General features: G+C 41.8%; 2 protein-coding genes across 7 annotated transcripts in view; one reads left to right on the top strand and one right to left on the bottom strand.

Moving 5' to 3' along the window:
* Window positions 1-4,358, top strand: part of LOC107978387 (endogenous retrovirus group K member 113 Gag polyprotein) — a 39,320-nt gene extending 34,962 nt beyond the window's left edge. For all 4 annotated transcript variants that reach the window (XM_035450554.1, XM_035450551.1, XM_035450553.1 and 1 more), the window contains 2 exons: window positions 804-930; window positions 2,425-4,358. In XM_035450554.1, the coding sequence (XP_035306445.1) occupies window positions 2,475-3,782 (1,308 nt within the window). In that variant the 5' untranslated portion in view covers window positions 804-930; window positions 2,425-2,474 and the 3' untranslated portion in view covers window positions 3,783-4,358. The remainder of the gene's footprint in view (window positions 1-803; window positions 931-2,424) is intronic.
* A 5,926-nt stretch (window positions 4,359-10,284) lies between these two features.
* The window catches only part of Ptpn12 (protein tyrosine phosphatase non-receptor type 12), a 73,868-nt gene continuing 65,214 nt past the window's right edge, over window positions 10,285-18,938 (bottom strand). For 2 of the 3 annotated variants that reach the window (XM_027393452.2, XM_027393453.2), the window contains 5 exons: window positions 18,434-18,511; window positions 17,963-18,030; window positions 16,141-16,171; window positions 13,646-13,747; window positions 10,285-11,136 (listed from right to left, as the gene is read on the bottom strand). In XM_027393452.2, coding sequence (XP_027249253.1) covers window positions 11,075-11,136; window positions 13,646-13,747; window positions 16,141-16,171; window positions 17,963-18,030; window positions 18,434-18,511 — 341 coding nt within the window. In that variant the 3' untranslated portion in view covers window positions 10,285-11,074. The remainder of the gene's footprint in view (window positions 11,137-13,645; window positions 13,748-16,140; window positions 16,172-17,962; window positions 18,031-18,433; window positions 18,512-18,938) is intronic. The other variant, XM_035450594.1, reaches the window with a different exon arrangement.

The following is an 18,938-nucleotide window of genomic DNA, read 5'->3' as shown; positions in this document are numbered from 1 at the left end:
TAAAAGCTTTCTTTTATAAGAGTTGCCTTGGTCATAGTGTCTCTTCACAGCAAGAGAAGAGTAACTAAGATACACATTCTATATGTTGAAATTTCCACTCAACAATTTATATCCAACATACATGCATATATGTGCTATAAAAGATACATATAAAAGGTTGCAAGACACATAAAATGGGTTCAATATTATAGTCTGCACCATTACCAAACACCAAATTATCATTATAGAATAATGATGTAATATATAGTCATAAAATATAAAACTCCACAATGAAAATAACTGACATATGTACACACACACACACACACACACACACACACACACACACACATTGAAATGAACAAATCTCATTGAGTTCAAGGAATAGCTTCTCAGCAGCTAATACTTCTACTACTTGAGCTAGAGTCACTCATGTAGCATATATGTGTATTTTACAATATGATTTTGTGCCTATCTAAATACCTGCTGCGTTCCAATGTAGATATTTCAAGAGACCCCTGTAGGGAGTAACCCTAGCCCCGCCCAATAGTCCTGAGGCAGGTACCAGGTGGACCTGGGGACTCGCCCATAAGGGCGGGGTGAAGGAAAGCCGGGATGACGTAAAGGGGACTTCTTAAGAGCGGCACGGGAACCGCGCGCTCTCTCTTTGTTTTGGCTGCGCTGGCTGGGTTCTTAACCTAGCTCTGGCCTGTGTTTCACCCGGCTGTGCTTGGAATAAAGAGACTTTAATCCAATATCTGGCGCCCAACGATAAACGAACCTAAAGAGCCAACGAGCACCCAAAAATCCACTTTCATTTACAGGGAAAGCACCCCTGTTCCCACTTGCCTGTCTACACCTGCTGCCTCCGTCTGCGACCAGACCCTGGCAGGGTAAGTCTTTCAACTCTAGCCGTGGGCACAGCCACCCGCCTGAAGCAAATACCCACAGGTAAGTTCTAAAAAGTTTCTTAGCGGCAAAAGCAGAATTCTGTGAGTCAGATCCTACTCTAGATAGACGCGCTGCGCCACCTGCTGGCCGGCACGTGGTTACTACAACGGGAAATGAATTTACCAATAGATATGGTTACATTTCCCCTAAAGCTAAATAAGTATAATATCTCTTATGCTTACATGCATTCACTGCTGGAGGAGCAGGCTGACTTACAAAATATGGGCTTACATGTTTTGTTAGCTGTGACTTTCTTGATTCACGTGTCGTTGTTCCTCAAGAATAGAAGGAAGGTTGATATCTCTACCCACTTGCAGGACATACAAGCCTTACGTAGCCAAGCTCTAAATGAATCAAAACTTACCTATTCATCGATTATTGAGCTGTTAGAACAAAAACTGGACGATGGGCTCCGTTCAATGTTCTATAAGATACAGACAGATCTATCTACTACTCAAGCTGAAATGCAGCATATTTATAACAACATAAAAATGGACAGATGCTCCATCGAGTCTTTAAAGGCCGATCGGGCAAAGGACCGTGATGAGATTCAGGATGTTATTCAGCACATTTATAACAACATAAAGATAGACAGATGCTCCTTCGAGTCTTTAAAGGCCGATCGGGCAAAGGACCGTGATGAGATTCAGGATGTTATTCAGCACATTTATAACAACATAAAAATAGACAGATGCTCCATCTTAGAGTCTTTACAAGCCGATCGGGCAAAGGATCGTGATGAGACTCAGGAACTTATTCAGACCTTACAAGCTAAACAGACTAAAGACCATGAGGAACTGACATCTAGTTTGGGAATGCTGCAGGCTAAACAGACTAAAGACCATGAGGAACTGACATCTAGTTTGGGAATGCTGCAGGCTAAACAGACTAAAGACCATGAGGAACTGACATCTAGTTTGGGAATGCTGCAGGCTAAACAGACTAAAGACCATGAGGAACTGACATCTAGTTTGGGAATGCTGCACGCTAAACAGACTAAAGACCATGAGGAACTGACATCTAGTTTGGAAATAATGCAAGCTAAACAGACTAAAGATCATGAGGAACTGACATCTAGCTTGGGAATAATTCAAACAAAACAAACTACAGACCATGATGCCTTAATGGCTAAGCAGGCAGCAGACTGTGAATCGCTAGAGATGGCATGCAGCCGCTTAGAAACTCAGCTAGGCTCTCTCTCCTATTCCTTTGTCACTAAGGTACAAGAGACCCAGAATAGGCTTCAACAATCAGATAATGCCACTAAGTCAATAGCTGGGAAATGTGAGAGGGACTATAATGAAATTAGAACTGAGCTTCAAAGATTACAGGAGGAGTTACAAACCAGGGTGGTCAAACTGGAAATGTCTACCGAGTTAATGGCAGAGATTAATCGCAATCTTGATTCTAAATTTCAATCTTTGGATGGCTATTTCCAGGCCACCCAAATGTTAGCTAGGGATGAACGTATTACTCGTCTAGAAAATCTTACAGGAGAATTGTCGAAGCAAATCGAGGATTCCGCATCACGCCTTGAATCCTTAATGGTGGATGAGATTAAAGCCTCGCGTGACGAAATTCTGACCCGGCTGACATACCTTGAACAAGAAGACACTGACTCACTTCGATCCGAGATGCACAATTCGAGAAGGTATTTCAATCACCCTAAAGCGGTTACACACACACCTTTAGTATACCCGGCCATGGTGGTGGACAAGCAATCATCTAAAAAACACTCCCAGGGGCAGACAGCATATACGTGGCAACCAACCCAATTAAAGGATCTTAGGCATATTAAGGAATCGGTTGTCTCGTATGGTCTTCATAGCCCATACGTAAAACAGCTGTTGCATTCTTGGGCCACTTTTAACAGGGTGACGCCCGCAGATTGGGTGGGCTTGGCATCGGCTGTCCTCGATAATTCCTGCTTAATTGAATGGAGAGCATTATTCAGGGAAGAAGCTGGAATCTTAGAACGACAAGCCGCCAGGGACGGAGTTGATGCACCTCTCCAAAAAATCCTAGGAGAAGGCATTTATTCTGACCCACAGATTCAGGCTGAATATGACGACCATACACTGTCCCTATGCAGAACAGCAGCATTAAATGCATGGGACAAGGTTCGTGAATCAGGAGAACAGCTAGAAGCTTTTACAAAAATAGAACAGGGACAAACAGAACCATTTAAAGACTTCTTAGACAGATTGACCAGAGCAGTAGACAAACAGGTAACAGATCTAACAATAAGACATCCAATTGTGTATAGTTTAGCTTATCACAATGCAAACCCAATGTGCAAAAGAATACTTTTGCCTCTAAAGATCAGATCAGCTCCACTAGAAGAATGGGTTTTGCATACTGCCCATATTGACTGTAACATACAAGATACTGGAATCTGGGCAGAAGAAGCTGTCCCAAGAGGCTTCAATAAACAACAGGAGATTAGAAGAGATAGCAACAGAAGGACTTGGGAAGGAAGAGCACCTTACAGGGGCTCACACAAGTACCATGAGGCCAGTGCTCATCGCCACCTTGACCCAGAGCCTCGCATAGGAAGAGCACGCTCTGGAAGTCCATGGAGGCGTCAGGAGAATAGATGTTTCAGCTGTGGTAAGATAGGACATACAAAGAAAAATTGTAGACAGAGAAATTCACGCGACAGGTCGTTGCCCTCTAGATTATGTAGGAGATGTGGTAAGGGCAAACACTGGACTAATGAATGCAGATCAACTAGGGATTTTCAGGGAAAATTATTGGCGCCGGGAAACTCGGAAAGGGGCCTCGAGCAGGCCCCGAGAACAGTTCGATCATTCCCAATAACAGTGGAAGACAATCTGTCACAAGACAAATAGATAATTCCTTGCCTATGGTGGAAAATGATATTGCTCTAGAGGGTAGTTTAAATAGTGATGAAGAATCACATGTGACTAATGAAAATGACAAACGCGTATTTTGGCAAGCTTCTATTAATGATAAAAGGCCTCAGTTACAAATTAAAATTCAAAATAAAGTTATGTCTGGTCTGGTGGACACTGGAGCTGATGTGACTATTATCACTCAGAAATGTTGGCCTAAGAATTGGCCACTTAAAGAGGCCAATGTACAATTTTTAGGAATTGGAACTCTATCTAGGGTCCGGCGGAGTGTTAACTCGATGGTTTGTATTGGACCGGAAGGACAAAAAGGAATATTGAAACCTTACGTAGCAGATATTGCTATAAATTTATGGGGTCGTGATTTATTACAACAATGAAATACTCAAATTAACATCCCTCCAGTGTCGGGTACGAATTCTAGACAACCGCGGGATAGTAGAAAAGATCGGGTAAGATGCCATGGAAAATGGTTACCAACTATCCGGGCTGTACAGACATTAAATACAAATGACAGGCCTTTAGAGGAACCAAAGGCCCTGCCATTAAAATGGCTTACAGACGAACCGGTCTGGATAGGGCAATGGCCTTTGACCTCTGAAAAGCTAGAGGCTCTAGAAAAGTTAGTACAGGAACAGCTAGAGGCTGGTCACATAGAACAATCTACCAGCCCTTGGAATTCTCCTGTATTTGTCATCAAGAAGAAGTCAGGTAACTGGAGAATGCTGACAGACCTGAGAGCCATAAATAAGGTAATTCAGCCTATGGGCGCTCTACAGCCTGGAATGCCATTGCCTTCCTTAATACCTAAAGGATGGCCAATCATTGACCTTAAAGACTGCTTTTTCACTATACCATTACAAGAAAGTGATAGAGAAAAGTTTGCATTTACGGTGCCAACTCTTAATAACTCACAACCAGTTCGGAGATACCAATGGAAAGTTTTACCTCAGGGGATGCTAAACAGCCCTACCTTGTGTCAACAATTTGTACAACAACCTTTGGAAATAATTCGTAAACAATTTCCACAATCTCTTGTTTATCATTATATGGATGATATTCTTTTAGCAGATTCTAATGAGGAAACTTTAGAACGTATGTTTACTATGGTGAAGGAGGTTCTGCCTAGATGGGGTTTACAAATTGCCCCAGAAAAGATACAAAGAGGAGATTCTATTAACTATTTAGGATATAAGATAGACTTACAAAGAATCAGACCTCAAAAGGTACAAATTAGAAGGGACCGTTATCAAACTCTTAACAGTCTTCAGAAGCTACTAGGAGAAATATCTCAATTACAGACGATCATTGGTGTGGAGGGACATGACTTAAAGCATTTAAAAATGGCACTAAAAGGTGATAAGGACTTAAACAGTCCACGAATATTATCGGCTGAAGCAGAAAAAGAGCTACAATGGGTAGAAAACAGAATATTGGATGCGCATGTAGATCGGATAAACCTTGATCTAGATTGCATTCTGGTCATCTTGCCATCCAGAGAATACCCTTCTGGGATTCTGATGCAGAGGGAAGACACTATATTGGAATGGATATTCTTGCCACATAAGCAGAACAAAAAGTTAAAGACGTATATAGAAAAGATTTCTGATTTGATTTTAAAGGGCAAATTAAGACTTCGTCAGTTGACTGGGAAAGACCCAGCAGAGATTATAGTACCCTTAACTAATGATGAGATTTCCTCCCTATGGAAGGATAATGAATATTGGCAAATAGCTCTCACTGACTTTTTGGGAACAATTAGTAACAACTATCCCAAAACCGACAGAATTAAATTCATAAAAAAGACGGTTTGGATTCTTCCACGCATTGTAAGACAAACTCCCATTTCTGGAGTTCTTACCTTCTACACTGATGCTAACAAAACAGGTAAGGCTGGTTATAAAGCAGGTGAGGTAAGTAAAGTAGTTCAAAGTCCATATACATCTGTACAGAAAGCAGAATTATATGCAATTCTTATGGTGCTCATGGATTTTACAGAACCTCTTAATATAGTTACTGATTCCCAATATGCAGAAAGAGTCGTCTTGCACATAGAGACTGCAGAATTTGTCCCTGATAACACTGAACTAACCTCGTTGTTCTTGCAGTTACAGGAAACAATCAGAAACAGAAGTAACCCACTGTACATTACGCATATCAGATCCCATACAGGTCTGCCAGGCCCACTGGCACAAGGCAATGATGAGATCGATCGTTTATTGATTGGCACTGTGCTAGAAGCCTCGGAATTTCATAAAAAGCATCATGTAAATAGCAGGGGTTTAAAGAAGGACTTCTCCATCACTTGGCAACAAGCCAAGGAGATAGTGAGAAACTGTCCTACTTGTTCCTTTTATAACCAAACTCCACTGCCAGCGGGATGTAATCCTAAAGGCCTTCGGAGGAATGAGATCTGGCAAATGGATGTTTTTCACTTTACAGAATTTGGAAATTTGAAATATGTGCATCATACCATTGACACATTCTCAGGTTTCCAATGGGCTACTGCTCTCAACTCTGAAAAGGCTGATTCCGTTATTACACACCTACTGGAGGTGATGGCAGTTATGGGCATACCGGCGCAGATAAAAACTGACAATGCTCCAGCATATGTCTCCACAAAAATGGAACAGTTTTTCAAATATTATAACATTAAGCATGTCACAGGTATACCACACAACCCTACAGGACAAGCAGTCGTCGAAAGGTCTAACAGGACACTTAAGGAGATGCTCCATAGGCAAGCTGGTAAGTCAAAACCCCCCAAACATAGGTTACATAATGCCTTATTAACGCTAAACTTTCTTAATGCCAATGACAATGGGCAGACAGCTGCGGAAAGACACTGGACTACGGAAAAAACAGCTGAACTGAACCAACCAGTGTATTACAAAGATGTGCTGACCTCGGTATGGAAACCTGGACATGTATTACGTTGGGGTAGGGGTTTTGCATTTGTCTCCACAGGAGAAGAAAATCTTTGGATACCATCAAAATTGATCAAGATTCGAGTTGAAGGAGACAACCCCCTCGACAAGGATGACTGACAGGTATTTTCTGAGGAACTGCCCTCTATAAGTCAAAGGACATTACATGTATGGATACTCAAGGAAAGAACGTAGCTATAACCATCGAACAAAAGGAACGTGATATACGGTAAAAATTTACAGCTGTCTCTCGAATAACTCTATGTCTATTTATTTCCTGGTCCCTATTCAACTAAATCGAGACTGGATTTAGAGTTGGGTTTGGCTTTCCTACTCTAAAATCCAAGTATGTTATTTAACAACATTTAAAAGTTTCTGTGTTATATCAAGAAGCCAATTGCTATAATACAGAATATATAAAGAATAAGAGGACTATCTTTGTTTTTCTTGGCTTTTCTTTTACACCCTCTCAGAATCGTTGTTAGTCAAGGTTCATCAAGGTACCTTTTCCAATACACATACATAAACAAGCGAACATTTCTCTGATGACACTTATGTTTGAGTCCCATACAGCCATCAAGACCCATCCTGACAGCAATCCCTACATGCTCCGGAAAAGGAATTGGACTACACCTTCCTGACTACACTGGATTCAACTCACTCCGTTTCGACTGACACTCCAACCAGAACCTCGAGTGACGACTTCAATCAAGTTGAGGATTTCAACGTAGATCTTCAATCAAACAAATCATCTAACATGGACTAGATATAACTCACTAGAGACTTTCCCTGTACTGGCATTTTTTTTCCACAGGGCCCCCACATGACCATCTTCGTCCCGTTTCAGCAGGAAGTAACCTAGAAGATGCTACGCCCCCGTTCCCCATTATTGTGTATTAGGGTAGTGTAAGCCTAGTTAAGAATGACTTTCTTATTGTTTAGAGTTGGGATTGGAAGAAGGTGTTCAAGTTAGACACTTTTTCCACATGACGTTAAGACTTAGCTAAAATAGACATAGGATGTATCATAGCAGATTATTGTATATTCTTGTATTCCACCCTTATGATTGTTAGTTTTGGATATTTTACACTATTAAGTTTTAATCCTCTCTTAGACTAAAAGGGGAATTGTAGGGAGTAACCCTAGCCCCGCCCAATAGTCCTGAGGCAGGTACCAGGTGGACCTGGGGACTCGCCCATAAGGGCGGGGTGAAGGAAAGCCGGGATGACGTAAAGGGGACTTCTTAAGAGCGGCACGGGAACCGCGCGCTCTCTCTTTGTTCTGGCTGCGCTGGCTGGGTTCTTAACCTAGCTCTGGCCTGTGTTTCACCCGGCTGTGCTTGGAATAAAGAGACTTTAATCCAATAGACCCCCAAGCCACAATCTTATCTTAATGCCAGCTTTATACAAGTCATCACTTGTGAAGAGGCTAAAATGATTTTTATGTTTCACACATGTGCAGATACATGTGTTAAGGTTACTGGTCAATACTGGATGTCTTTCTCAATTGCTCTCCACATTAGTTTTTGTGCAGGTGTTTGTGTGACCACAGCAACTGCGTGGAGTCAGAGAGCAGTCTGTTTGCAGCACCATTGGATACAGCCAGCTAGCTGGCCTGCACACTTCTGGAGCGTGTATTTGTCCTCATTTCCTGTAGGTTTGCTAGGACTGGATACCTAATGCTACTGGGTCTGGCATATGTAAATTCAGACCATCAGGGTGGCATGGTAAGCACTTTGCCCTCTGAGCCATCTTGCCAACCCTCCCCCGTGTTTTAGAAGGTTTAAATGGATTTATTTTATGTGACCTGAAATAATCAGCTAGAATGCCAAACCAGAAATTCCCAGGAATCCCCCACTTTCCACCTCCTAATACTGGATTAGAAGTGAATACCTGGTTGCCTTGAGACCAGGCTGGCCTCAAACTCAGGAGATCTGCCTGCCTCTGCATCCCAAGTGCTGGGATTAAATGTGTATAGCACCAGGTCTGGCTTGTATCTATCTTTTTATGTTGAGTGACAGAGATCTGAACTCAGGTCCTTGTGTTTGGGTAACAAGCACTTTATTGACTCAACTATCTCTTTAGCCCCTGAAGTTATTTTTTCAGCTACGCACCACATCAGTTTAAGGGTTTTTAGAAAATATCTTGCCAGCATAGCCTCAGCACTGAGATTACCTAAAAGTATTTACATCTGTATCTTGTAATTGTTGAGTATCTACTAGACTTTCTTTTTTGGTTTTCAAAATACAGTTTCTCTGTGTAACAGCTACAGCTGTCCTGGAAATCACTTTGTAGAACAGGCTGGCCTGGTGCTCACAGAAATCTGCCTGCCTCTGTCTCCCAAGTATTGGGACTAAAGGTGTGTGCCATCATAGGCTGGCATGGACTACCATTTTCTAATGGCTAAGATACATTAAAACTTTTCTTACACTAACAAATCAACATACAGCCAGGAGAGGCATCTCCATCATGGCAGCATTGGGAGGCTGAGGCAGGATGATCAGCAGCAAAGACAGACCCAATCTGGCTACACAACAAGGTTGAACCAGTGTGAGATACATGAGATACCGGCTCCAAAGTTAAAAACCCACTTAACAAAACCCACAACAAATAATTAAAGCAGAAACAGCAAATGCTAACACAAAGTAAGTCACTTCATGCCTTTTTTTTTGGTTTTTCGAGACAGGGTTTCTCTGGTAGCTTTGGAGCCTATCCTGGCACTAGCTCTGTAGACCAGGCTGGCCTCGAACTCACAGAGATCCGCCTGTCACTGCTGGGATTAAAGGCGTGAGCCACCAACGTCCGCTTCTGTATCCTTTTTAAGCACAGGAAAACACTCAGTGTCCTATTCCAATTCCCAAGACTGAAGTTCAGTCTCTGTGTTTATGGACAGAGCTTGAGCTCTCATCACTGGACAGGAAGAGTTGGACGCCTGGTGCTGTTCAAGGATGAGTGTGGAGAATGGGTGTAAGCCATGGTTTTCTCAGAAGGCACTGTCTACTCTCATTTTTACCCCTTTTAAGACCGAACCTCATTACGTTGCCCAAGTTGTCTTGAAACTTGTGGGCTCAAGCGATCACACAACCCTCTTCCCTAGTTTCCCTACTACCTGTCTACAGCTATGCAGCATCATTCCTAGGCCTCCCATTCCATAACTGATTAAACCCCATCCTCAATTGATGACTTAAAAGATAAGAATGAGGGGCTGAGTGATGGCTCAGCAGCTAAGACTGCATACTGCTCTTCCAGAGGACCCAAGTTCAGTTTCCAGCAACCATGTTGAACAGCTCACTATCTCCTGTAATACCGGATGCCCCTGGACTCTGTGGGCACTAGCACTCACATGTACACAGCTCCATATGTATACATAATTAAAAATAGTAAATCTTGGGCCGGGTGTTGATGGCATACTCCTTTAATCCCAGCACTCAGGAGGAAGAGGCAGGCGGATCTCTGTGAGTTCGAGGCCAGCCTGGTCTACAGAGAAACCCTGTCTCGAAAAAACAAACAAAAAAGTGAATCCTTTTCTTTAGAATAAAGAAGCAGTACAAGATGTAGCACTGTAAAACTTTTTTTAATAACAGGTCAAATACCCTGAAACATACATATATTCTGATAGTCTTCTAATCCCAATTGAGTTCAAATTTTAAAGTAACACACACAAGCTAAGAGAATTCAATATTGTTCCAAGGCACTTACTGAATCTCTGTGGCTAGATGAAAACAAGAACCATCAGGACGAACAATTAGACAGTAATAATATAAAAATAACTTCTTGCTTACAATTTACAAAATGCATTATTGTTACAATCTTTGATCTCTGATAACCTGCAGTGCTGGGTGCATGAACCCAGCAATTTTAAAATTCAGAAACTGTTTTCTAAAACTTCAGGGCAAATAATTTACAAATAAGGTACACAAAGACTTAGACCATGCAGAAATTCTTACATCTTGTTAATAATATTTTATAACTTCAACTTTATCAAATTATATACCTACTTGCCCTGTACATATACAAAATAATGCATACATGATAAAACAGCAAAAGAGTAGTCCTTTAACTCAATTTATCATAAAAGTATTACTATATTAACAGATCTACAAGCAGCTTGTAACAGGGTTAAGAGACATTAAGGCAATAATACTTGAAGTTACAAAATAAACAGTATGTAATACTTTTTCCTAAGTGTAGTATAAGGCAGGTAGATGGCCCCAGCAAAATCTTATTAAGGTAACAATCTACACTGCTGTCAGTCCCACATTTGAAAGACGGAGTCCTATAAATCTGGCTTTCAGTGGCACTTGAATTGTCCAGTATAATTTAAAGTGTCTTTTAACTCCCTGAATCATGTCCATTCTGAAGGTGGATCTCTTGGTCCTTTAGGTTTTCCACAGCGATTGCCAAAACCTATAGCCAAAAAAGGTTAACATTAAAAATACTTTAAAACTATTAAGAATGCATCTATACCTCTGTTTCTCCAAACCCAATTCTCAGGGCTGCCTCTAGTGCTGCAACAGAAGACCAGCTGCAGTCTCCCCTCCACCCTGTCCAGGGTTTCCTGTGGATCCCACAGACAATCCCCAATCTACTGTGTCTCAGACCCCAACTCAAGCAGACACCCTAAGGCTTAATCACAGGCCATGTCTTCCAGAAGAACAGGTAGGCTGTCCATGGACCTTCCCCACTCTGTCTGCTAGTGCTGCAACAGAACACCAGCTATAGCCCCCTCCCTCTGTCCATGCCTCCTGTGGATCCCAGAGTGCTTTCCCCAGGCCTCCCCTTTCACAGCCTCCAATACCAGCGAGCATTCCCCATGAAGACACCACCTGAGCAGGCAAGTAGAACAGGCAACACACTCTCTGAAAATCTGGAGAGGAAACAGAAACCAAGGAACAAAACACCCACCCAACAAAGACAAACCCAGAAATTAAGACCTAGATCTACAATCATCTCAAACCCAAACACTCATCTACCAGTAGTGTAGGAACACAATCACTAACAGCCAGAACAGTATGTCTCCACTAGAGCCCAGCTACCCTGTAACAGCAGCCTCTGAATGTTCCAACATAGCTGAAGAACAAGAAAAAGACCTTAAAACCAAGTATATGAAAACAATAAAGGTCTTCAAAGAAGAAATGAATAAATACCTTAGAGGAAAACAGGACACAAACAAACAATTGGAGGAAATGAATAAAACTGTTCAAGACCTAAAAATGGAAACAGAAGCAATAAAGAAAACACAAACCGAGGGAATTCTAGAAATGAAAAATTTAGGAATGTGAACAGCAACTAGAGAGGAAAGGAAGCTTCACCAACAGAATACAAGAGATGGAAGAATCTCAGGCATCGAAGATACGATAGAAGAAATGGGTACATCAGCTAAAGGAAATGTTAAATCTAAAAATATTCCTAACACAAAGCATCCAGGCAATCTGGGATACTATGAAAAAACCAAACCTAAGAACAATAGGAATACAGGAAAGAGAAGAAACCCTTCTCAAAGGCCAAGAAAATATTTTCAACAAAATCATTAAATGCCTATGAAGGTACAAGAAGTAAAGGGCTGGAGAGATGGCTCAGTGGTTAAGAGCACTGGCTGCTCTTCCAAAGGACCAAGTTTCAATTCCCAGCACCCACACAGCAGCTCACAACTGTCTGTAATTCCATTTCTGAAGGATCTGACACTCACATAGACTTGCATGTAGGCAAAACCACTAATGTACATACAATAAAAATATCATTAAAACAACAAAAAGAAGCACACAGAATATCAAAAAGATTACACCAAATGGATTGGGTCAGGAAAAAATTCCTTTTGTTAAATAATAATCAAACACTGTGCCAGGCGGTGGTGGCTCACACCTTTAATCCTGGCACTCAGGAGGCAGAAGCAGGCGGATCTCTGTGAGTTCGAAACCAGCCTGTCTACAGAGCAAGTTCCATGACAGACAAAACAGCTACACAGAGAAACCTCGTCTCAAAACAATCAATCAAAAACACAAAACAAAACCAAAACACTAAACATACAGAGCAGAGAAAGGATTTAGTAAGCTTTTAATAAGCTTCAAGGGATAAAGGCCAAGTAACATATAAAGACAGATCTATCAAAATCACACTCCACTTCTCAACGGAGACCCTAAAAGCCAGAAGGGCCACATTATACAGTTACTCAGCTGCCAAAAAAAAAAAAAAAAAAAAAAAAAAAATGACACCATGAAATTTGCAGGCAAATAGATGAAACTAGAAAAAAATCATCCTAAGTGAGGTAACCGAGACCCAGAAAGACATACATGGTATGCACTCACTTATATTAGCCATTATGTAAATGACAATCAAGCTACAATTTGTAGACCCAGAGATGTCAAGAGGAGGGTCTAGAGAGGACCGGTGGATCACCCTGGGAAGGGGAACAGAGATTGTGGACTCTGGGCAGGAGGGATCAGGTTAGGGAGGAGGAGAGAGAGCGTGGAGAGTGATGGCTGGAATTGGGGGTATTGGGGAGTGGTGTGGAAACCTTGTGCATTGGAAACTACCCTGGAATTTATGATGATGGTGACGACCCTGGTGGGGACTTCTAGTGATGGTGGATATGAGTCCTAACTGGACATCTTTTGTAGCCAGGCAAGGTTTCCAGTGGTGAAACTGGGTTACATTTGGTTGAGTTGTTAGCTGAGGGGGTCCCGTGGAGCTCCCCAGACAACCCAGGTGAAAACTGGCAGAGGGGCTCCACTGCTGAGGACATCATTGAACGTGGAGAGGTCAAGCTAATGCCTGCATGGTGGCTTGCCTGAAACTCATTATGTATACCAGACTGGCCTTGAACTCACGGATATCCATTTGCCTGTGTCTCAATGTCACATACAAGCATTAAAAAAGTGCCACTATGGCTGCCTATTAAAATTATGAAGTAAATTACCAATATCCGTGGCTTCTGTTAGACTTTCTGTTACTTGATTTTTCTTGTCACTGAAAGTAGGTGGACAGTCTGTACATGTCTCTATGTGGATACCTCCTGCATCTAAAACAAAAACAAGTCTGTATTAATCACCACCTTTTAAGGTAGAACATAGTCCCAATACTCTGCTGGAAGAAGGGTACAGGATAAAGGAGCAGTTTCACCTCCTGGCTGTCATGTCATTTCTGGAGGCTCTGATGACAAATACAAGGAGACTGGGCCCGAGGAACGTGCTAGGTACTTGTTATGTGACTTGAGAGTCTCATTACATAGAGAAGACTGCTCTGAGGCTTCGGCAGCCATCAGTCTCCTGAGTGCTAGGATTGCAGGTGTCTGACAGCCCAGGAGTCTGCAATGAAGGTCTTGTGCATTTACCTCATTCTGTCAATCTGGATCACAGCATGCTATTCTTTCCTCAAGTACTTATAGTCAAACAAGTTTCTTTTCCTCTCTCTCTCATTTTTAAATTTAAATTAGAAACAATCCCATTTTTACATGTCAATCTCAGTTCCCTCTCCTTTCCCTCCTCCCCTGCCCACCACTAACCCTCTATCTCATCCCCTTTCTGCTCCCAGGGAGGGTGAGGCCTTCCATGGGGATCTTTAAAGTTTGTCAAGTCATTTGGAGCAGGGCCTAGGCCCTCCCCCATGTGCCTAGGCTGAGAGAGCATCCCTCTATGTGGAGAGGGCTCCCAAAGTCCATTTGTGTACTAGGGATAAATACTGACGCACTACCAGAGCCCTCATAGATTAACCAGACCTCCAAAGTGACACCCATGTTTTGGGGTCTGGATGGGTCCTATGCTGGTTTCCCAGCTGTCAGTCCTTAGCTCGCAGCCTAGAGAAGAGTTGACAGACCCAAGGTCTGTCACAGTCTTCTCTGCCCACCATCTCCAACTCCCATTTTGCTAACAGAGTCTTGCTCTGTCCCCAGGCTGGAGTCTAACTCCTGCACCTCCTGCCTCCTTCCTAAGTGCTACAATTTCAGGCTTGCATCATCACACCCTATTTGGTTTTCTTTTAAACCATTTACATCTATTATTTATGAGAATGCAAAAGCCACATCGTATGTGTGGAGGCCAGAGGACAATTTTCAGGAGTTGGTCTCTCCTTCTACTATGTGGGTCCTAGGATTAAACACAGGGTATTAGGCTTGGCAGCAAATGCCTTTACTCTCTGAGCCATCTTACCAGCCCTAAAATACACAAAAACAGTTCAGCTCAAGGGCACACAAAGTCCTACCAAGAGTAGGACTTGATCTGGGGCTTCCAGCCTTCCACCTGCTGACACGCACAATCATCTTAGTAGTGTGGCAAACTTATAACAAGATAACACACAGACACAATGGAAACTAGTGCTGATAAGGTCCCCAGGGCCCTCTTCTAAGGAGAAAGGTGATGCGACCTTGATTTCTTAATCATGTGAAGGTTGTAGAGGAGCAGGACTCAGTTTTACAAGCCAAGGTTTACAAAACCGGGGGGGGGGGGGAGGGGGGGGAGGATAGGGTGCTACCTGGAGCGTATGGAAGGAGCAGATAACAGCAAGAGCCCAACTGTAGGTATTTCAGAAGGGAATGAACAGATTTTAGGACATCAGGACATCAAAGTCCAAGTATAGTAGCAGTTGTACTATAGCAAGCAACAGCAATATCATTTGAGGTCACCATGTGTCAGGAACATTTGTTATATGTTGTTTAACTTAATTAAGCCTTCAAGCCATTTTCTAAGACAGGTAACTATAGTAACAACTTCATCTATTTTACTATGGCAGAAATCCAATTGTTTGCCCCACTCCCTTTTGAAACATAATTTTGTGTAGTACAGGCTGGCATTGACTCTGGATCTCCTGCTTCTGCCTTCCAAGCTTGGGGAGTGGAGGTATGTAGCACCATGCCTGATGTGTGAGGGGCTGGGGAATTAGGACTTCATGCACACTAGGGACCCACTGAGAAACCCTCAATCAAACAATTTCTCAATTCGATGGTATAACTAATGATTTATTTTCAAAGAAACAAGAACACTCAATTGTTTTTTTATGGACACATTTCCATCTGTCAGGTCAATCTGGAGCATTTACTCAAACAGAAGTGAACTTCTAAGTAACTTGTTAATTTTGGTGCTAGAGAGTAAATCTAGATCTTAGATCTGTTAACTACATGCTCAACCACAGTTATTACCCAGCTTCTGGATATTTTTAATAAACAAAAAAAAAGCAACCCATTTCCCATAAACCTATAACTTCCGGTACTAAATGTCTCCATGACTTTCCAAGTCAGATCAATAACATCTGTGGGTGTAGCCAGCTTAAATTATACCACAGAACTGTATTTCCTCAAGAAGTTATCCTAAAGACCTCCATACATAGAAATAACCCAGCATGAAACATGTGTGCTATTTTACAGAAATCAATTTATAAAGTATATTATTAAAAAGGAAAAAAATTAATCTAGTAACTTACCATATTTTTCATTTCCAGAGGTTATCAAGTCCTGCAGAGACATTTAAATAGCATTGCAATAAGTTCATCTTATGTATAATAAATAGAATATTTAATCAATTACAGACATCTACTCTAAGAAATTTAGGTGTATCAAAAAAAAATCTGTCCCTTTGTTATTTTATTCATTCATTTTTGAAAGAGAATCTCACATAGCCCAGGCTGGCTTCAAACTCACTATTCCTGCAAAGGTGTCCTTAAACCCTGCCCTTCTTTCCTTCATCTCTCAAAGTGCTAGGTACTAGGCATGCACTGTCATGCTTGGCTTGTATCTTGATTTTTTTTTTTTTTCTGAGACAGGGTTTCTCTGTGTAGCTTTGAGGCCTATCCTGGCACTCGCTCTGGAGACCAGGCTGGCCCCGAACTCACAGAGATCCACCTGCCTCTGCCTCCCAAGCGCTGGGATTAAAGGTGTGCACCACCAACGCCTGGCATATCTTGATTTTCAACCAAGAAAAAGAAGGCAATTATGTTTCATTATGCTCGAAATATTGTTATGATTTATTTAAAAAATTTCCCTTTGTGTGTTGATGTCCATGTGTGCATGGTATGTGCACCTTTCATGTGTAGAGAAGAGCTGACAGGATGGATGATACTGGGTACCCTGCTCTACCGTTCTCTGCCCTATGTTCTCTCACTGAGTCTAGATCTGGGCTAGCAGTCAGGGGACACCAGTGCTTATCCTGTCTCTTTGCCTTACAGTACCGGGTGCTGGGGTTATAGGAGTTTGAGGGCATACCTAGATTTTCACAAGGGTTCTGGGGTTGGAACTTAGATCCTCATGCTTGAACAGCAACTGCTCTGACCCACTAAGCCACCTCAGCAGCTCTTACTATACTGATATATACTAGAAAGGGAAGAGTCTGCATGAAAACAAAACAAACACCCGCAGACCTCCCTCCCGGTCTTGTTAAGAACTAATGCACAGAGGAACACACAGCTGTAGCCTACCAACCATCTACTGTGTTTTATCAAACTGTGGTATCCCTGAGTACAAGTCACCACTACCAAGTGTTTCCTGAATATAAAACAAACCTAGGGTGGTGTGTAAGACAAGGAGACAAAATCTAGTATAGTAGTAGAATCCCCCAAAACTAAGTCCTGTTCATACCTCCAAAATGATTTGAGACATGGCCTAATTTATAAATTTTTCAAAAGCCTTTGACCAAATAATAGTCTGAAGAGAGGGTCTTATGAAAGCCAGGGAGTTCTTTTTAAAATATATCATAGCTTAAAAAAAAGCTATATCTTGCATTTTACATCAACTTTTAATCAGAAATCTTGGCATACAGCATGATGTGGTGGTGCATGGGTATAATACATATGATCCTCAGAGTGAGGAGGTAGAGGCAGGAGAGCTAGGGGTTCGAAGGCATCCTTGGACACAGGATAAGTTTGAGGACAGTCTAGCTATACAAGACCCTGTCTCAAAAAGTAACAAAACAAAAAAAACTAAGCAATGCTCATCAAAAACGATCAACTATGGATGGATATCAACAAAGCATGGCATAACAAGTTGTAGTAAGACTAAGCCCCTCCCCTTGCGTTAATTCTGGGCAACGCCACCCAATGCGCCCATGGGAGGTCTGCCCTTTTCTGAATGGGAATGGAGGAGCGGAGGGATGTAAATAGATACAGTAATAAACACTAGATAGGAAACAAGGCCAACAATAGCAATGGGGGAGCTGCGTTAGCAAGCCAGGGTAACAAGCTCTAGGACTGTAAGCTACATCAGTGGCAGAAGCTGCTAACTCTGAGCCACCCCAGTCCCCAAGAGACTCACTTCAGACTCTATTTGTCCAGACCACTCCTGACATGCAAGTTCACTCCACTCAGATCTCACAGGTGTACCTGAGGAAATGAAATCTCAATACATTAAAATTCTACCTTTAATCCTTGAGAGTCAATACAAAACACATCCTATACATTTTAGAAACATTCTCATAAACATGCCCATCCACAACCCAACTTGAATGTTAATTTACATATACTAAAAAGTGAAATTCATTCATGAATGAAAAGACACCAAATGAAAACACATTTATAACTGCATTTAATTTAATTTTGGTAGTTTCCAGTGACTACTATAAATGCAACCATTTAGCAATCTCAGGAAGGGAAAACAACACGACTTAAGGAGTTTTTCAAGTGAGTAATAAAAAGCTGTCAGTATCAACTAAAACTTACATTTTGATTCTAATTGCTCAGTATAACGCTGCTAGATAAAAATCAGCAATGTAGAAGAAATACTCACTGTGCTCACTTGCTAATACGAAAGATTCAGGAGTTCGTTCAGGTAGGGGAGGAGGTGACTCTTCACTAACATCAACATCTAAAGTAAGCACAAAATTCAGACATTTAAAAATAGTAAAAAAAAAAATAGTAAAATGCCATTGAAACAACTTTCTTGATAGCTCAAAAATAAAAATAAAAATCCCTGCCAATTACCAAAGAATTAGTTACAAGCACCATTACCATTTCATTCATGATGGAGAAGAGTTAAGAACAGAAGAGTTACTGAGCAGTCAGGTAATGGTGATGCATGCTTTTAACCCCAGGACTCAGGAGGCAGAAGCAGGCTGATCTCTGTGAATTTGAGGCCAGCCTGGTCTACAGAGTGAGTTCTGGGACAGCCAGGACTGTTTCACAGAGAAACCCTGTCTCGAAAAAAACCAAAGACTTTTTAATGAGCAACGAAGGAACAAACTCCATTGCTACTGTACAAAGCAAATGCCTCCCCTAACTTGCTGAAACTGAAG

This window comes from Cricetulus griseus (assembly GCF_003668045.3).
Source record: "Cricetulus griseus strain 17A/GY chromosome 1 unlocalized genomic scaffold, alternate assembly CriGri-PICRH-1.0 chr1_0, whole genome shotgun sequence".
In the NCBI taxonomy this organism is placed as follows: domain Eukaryota; kingdom Metazoa; phylum Chordata; class Mammalia; order Rodentia; family Cricetidae; genus Cricetulus; species Cricetulus griseus.
The sequence above is the reverse complement of the archived record's forward strand: the minus strand, read 5'-3'. Positions and strand labels throughout refer to the sequence as shown.